The 4,544-nt window shown below is 33.1% G+C and overlaps 1 protein-coding gene across 1 annotated transcript; it reads right to left on the bottom strand.

The window, feature by feature from the left end:
* Window positions 1-176: 176 nt before the first annotated feature.
* LOC127097098 (protein NPGR2) lies at window positions 177-2,986 on the bottom strand. Its single transcript, XM_051035609.1, has 5 exons — window positions 2,674-2,986; window positions 2,288-2,543; window positions 908-2,124; window positions 682-835; window positions 177-609 (listed from the first exon to the last, which is right to left on the bottom strand). The coding sequence occupies exons 1-5, from the start codon at window positions 2,914-2,916 to the stop codon at window positions 287-289; spliced, it is 2,193 nt and encodes a 730-aa protein (XP_050891566.1). The 5' UTR covers window positions 2,917-2,986; the 3' UTR covers window positions 177-286.
* Between the last annotated feature and the right edge of the window lie 1,558 nt (window positions 2,987-4,544).

Genomic DNA, 4,544 nt, shown 5'->3' with positions numbered 1-4,544 from the left:
TTCCTTTTATAACGTAGCTAGTCCTATAAAAGTTGTTGCTTTAACCCCTATAAAGAACGTCGTTTTCGCTTATCATTATCCAAAAAATTCTGTCCGTTTGTATAAACAGTAATGACAATTTTCTCAAGGTTTGATGGAACAAACTACCAAAATAATGTAAATTTTGTATGAATATGAAGCATTTATCTTAGTACTTCTTTCACCTTTAACTATTTCATTTATATGTAAAAAAAGATTTAATAAACAAACTTTACAAGCACACCAAAAAAGAAAAGAAAAGAAAGTGTTATCTAAAGGGTTCAACGGGACAAGATTCTTCAAGAAAAACCGCTGCCTCAAAGCATTCAGCAGCCTCCAATGCCGATGTTCCCAAATCATCTTTGTAGACAAGTCCAAGATTGTACCATGCAGATGAGTTTGTTCTGTCAAGCCTTAATGCCTCAATAAGAAGGCTTCTAACAATTGAAGATGATGATGATTGACCACCAAGTTTTCTCAGAACACAAGCTGTTGATATCAAACTCGGAACATGGTTGGGATCAATATCCAATGCTTTTCTATATGATTTCATTGCTTCTTGATGTAAACCTTTTGCTTCATAAAGTATACCTGAATAAACCTTACTTATGATCAACTCTGCTATATGAAGAATATCGTTAATATCTTAATCTCAATAAATACCTGTCATGTGCCATCTAGAAGCAGAATAGGGATTAATAGCTTCAGATTTGGCAAGACAAACTTCAGCATCACACCATTGCGACAAGGCTGTATATACATCGGTTAAATCATGCCACACTTCCATTTCTAGTCTTCTGTCGCGATTTCGCTTACACTGTACATAAGAGAAGTAACATTGTGTTAGAGTACTGTTATTCAAGCCTTATTTGATGAATGTGTATCTTACCTTGATTGCCTTATTTGCATTTCCAAGGTTTTTGTTTTGGACTTGAAGAACAGCAAGAAGAAAAGTGTATGTCTCAGTAGCATTTTTCAATCTTCCCTGTGCAAACTGAATCTTAGCTTTAGTCCTCAATAATTCTCCTTGATTCCATTTTCCACTTTGTTCTAACGCAGCATCGATAACAATCTCGGCATCGAAAAACTTTTTTTGAGCTGATAAAATCCTTGCTAGTAGTATATATCCACTAATACTAGATCCACCTTCAAGCTTAATCAATTTCTTTGCTTGATCGTAAGCGATTCTAAGCTTCCTGTGCTCCGCATATTCTAGACAAAGATGATGAACAATGTAAGGATTTGGATCACTAGCCTCCATCATTCTTTCAGAAGCTTTTAGAGCACTGAATGCTTGAGATTGTATCAAAACTTTCTCTGATTCAGAAGAAACTGACTTGGATTTCGCTAACAGTAGAACACCTAGTAAACAATTTGCAATAGCTTCCATTTGATTGCATTTTCCATTCATCTGAGAAATGGCTTTGCTGGAAAATCTGATTCCGTCTTCGACACAAACCTTATTGTCTGCACAAATTTTCGAAGCTAAAAGCAATTCCTCTATGCAATCTGAGTATACTGAGTTTTCTTTATTATTCAAAAAGTTCCTCAAAAGATCCAAAGCAACCATATTCTCGCCTTCGCCGCAGTAACAAAGAGATAGACTATAGTATCTTCCTCTTCTCTCCATGGTTTCTGGAAGCAATTCCTCAACATGCTGTGCTAGTGTCATGAATTCACTACAAACACTAAGAGCAAAAGAAAGGTGATGGATTACCGAAGGATCTTTTGATTTTTTTCTCAGCAGAATCCGAAGCAGAAGAACCGCTTCTTCTATGTTATTTCTCGGCACAAAGGAACCGTCCAACTGAGAACGAAGCGGAGGAGAGTCCGCTTCGTAGCCGCTGTATAAAAGAAACAAAGCAAATTCCTTTTGTATTCTTGCAGTTGCTTCAATGTCAAGATTCCAATGATAAAGCAAGGCTTTCCTAAATGATAAAACAACATCTTGAGGTGAACCTGCAAGGCTCCATAGCTCCGGAAGCAGTTCAACCGCCTTTGTTACCGTCTCTTGTAATTTACAATCTGAAACAAAGTTTTCAGGCCAGCCTTCTGGTAATGCAGATTCAATAGTGTCTAAAATTGTTTTGCATGATTGAGCAGCTTCTGCAAAAATTCATTAAATTACAGTCGCAAACCAGAAAGTGAAAACGCATTGACACAAACAAAAACACCATATTGACACATTATTCTGACTCACTCAGACACAGACACCAGACACAATATTGATACTGACATATCGACGTAATAATTTAGAAAAATTAATCACCTTGAAACCTTCCAAGAGTCTTCAATGATTTAGCCTTAAGAAAAACAGCTTCAAGAAGTAAACTAACAGCATGTAATGACATAGAAGGCACAGAATCATTTTCGGGACGGCTTTTATTATTCGATTCACATCTTCTAGATATAGAGATTTTCATCTTGGGAATAACAGCAGCAATGTCTATTCCTTCAAACACATGAAGTGCAGCTTCAATGTTTCCTTTCTGATACTCAAGTCGTCCTAACAAAGCTCTAGCTTCCTATTAGAAATAATCACTTATATGACAAACTATTATGCTATAAGCACTTAACTAAACTACTTATATTATCTAGGAGCTTCAAGCAATCAAAGAGTTCAATGAAAGATGAAAGAACATTTGTTGATCTTACCTCATAGTTTAAGTAACCACTTTCGCGAAGAGAGGTTTCTGCTTCTTCAATGTTACCATTATCCTCCACCTTAGTTTCATTTTCACCAGGACGAGACGAATAACCACTAGCAGTTGCTGAATAGTCCCTAGTTGCAAGAGACTCTGATGAATAATTCATTTCATCAACACTTAACCTATCTCTTGAACACACACACTTCATCATCTTCTTCAATTTCCTTCTCATACTACTTTTCTGAAACATTATGAATAAAACATAATCAAATTTTCTGATCAACAAAACATAAGAAAATAAAGAATAAGAAGCTATAAAATTACACCTATGTTATAGAATATAGATAGATACTGAATTCAATTCAATGGTAGATGCTGTAAAAGGTGAAGAGTATAAATGGTATGAATAAAAAAGATAGCTTTTCAATAACACAAAAGTATATAGGTTGAGCCCACAAAAACAAAATGAAATAAGCGTGCAAAATAGGTTATTAAATTCAGGTACAAAGAAAGTGTAACAATGATTTTTCTGTGTTAAGCAAAGAATCCAAAGCTGTAAATGATTTAAACAACCTTTTTATTTGTCTTTTTTGGTAATTTTCAATGTTTTCATGTTTGTTTGACTGGTTGTTAAGTTTCATGGTGTGAAAGTGAAACAGTTTGTGTCTTCAACAACAGTTATGTGACAGTGCATTAAATTAGAAATATCTAACTTCTGAAATCTGAAGTTTGAATGTTGAACCAAAAGGGTAGAACATGACTTGTTCAGTACTATTTGTCCTTTTATTTTTATTTAATTACTTAATAATATTTTGTTTGAGAATTGATAGCACCGTTGAGACTGAAATAAAATACCTAATATTAAGTGTGTCTTTGAATCTGTATTATGCACAAATTTTTTGTCAACCAATTGATTGTAAAAACTTAATGTATATTATAATTTATTCATTTAGGTTTGATTAACAAACTTATACACATTCTTAATTATTAATATTGGAGCTAATATATAGAAAGTGAGAAGGTAAAAAAGGAGGAAGTAGCTAGAATTTTATGAAGGACACAAGTTAACAATACAAAAGTAATTTTAACAATATTTAATAAAATATAAGTATTTTATTATTATTAGTGGTGACCTAATTATAACTATAAATGAGAGTGTGACGACCATAATCCTTACAACCACTTGACCATAAGTGATACACACAAAGTTTATAAGATTCAAGTTTGTTCCTTAAACTTTAAAACTGAAAAGAAGAAAAGATAAAGATATATTTAGTCTTTAAGTCCCTTAATTTAATTTAATGTTTAACTTTAGTTCATTAACTAAAAAATGTTATAAATTAGTTCCTTAACTTCACTTTTGTTATTCTATTTGGTCTATTTCGTCCGATTTTAACAAAAAAAAAGATAAGTAATGTGACATGGATGTACACCAAGGCTCAAGGTATAAATGTGACTCAACATTTGTATTATAAAGTAGGGTTTTCATTTGAGTTATTCTCATATTAACGTTGTTCACCTTCTTCACCTAGGGTTTATTCTTCGTCTTCCTCAGAATTAATCAAACCTCCATTTTTTTTCTGCACCATTTTCATCTTTATTCTGATTTTGTTCTTCGTTTATCCCAATATCTAAGAGTGCAAGCAATGCTTCAATGTCAAACAACAAAATCTATGGATATGTGATTCATAGAAACATGAGGATGAAGTGCTTTTGTGAAGATGAATGTGTTCTTTGTACTGTTAGTGATATGAACAATGTTAACTTTGGAAAAAAGTTATGGGATTGTAGGAATTAGAGAAATCATATGGAAAAGAGTTGTAATTTTTTCAAGTGGTTAGGTGATAATAACTGTTGATGAAAGAAATTTGAAGATTG

This window comes from Lathyrus oleraceus, chromosome 6 (assembly GCF_024323335.1).
Source record: "Lathyrus oleraceus cultivar Zhongwan6 chromosome 6, CAAS_Psat_ZW6_1.0, whole genome shotgun sequence".
Lineage (NCBI taxonomy): Eukaryota > Viridiplantae > Streptophyta > Magnoliopsida > Fabales > Fabaceae > Lathyrus > Lathyrus oleraceus.
Note: the sequence above shows the minus strand (reverse complement) of the source record. Positions and strands in the feature narration are given on the sequence as shown.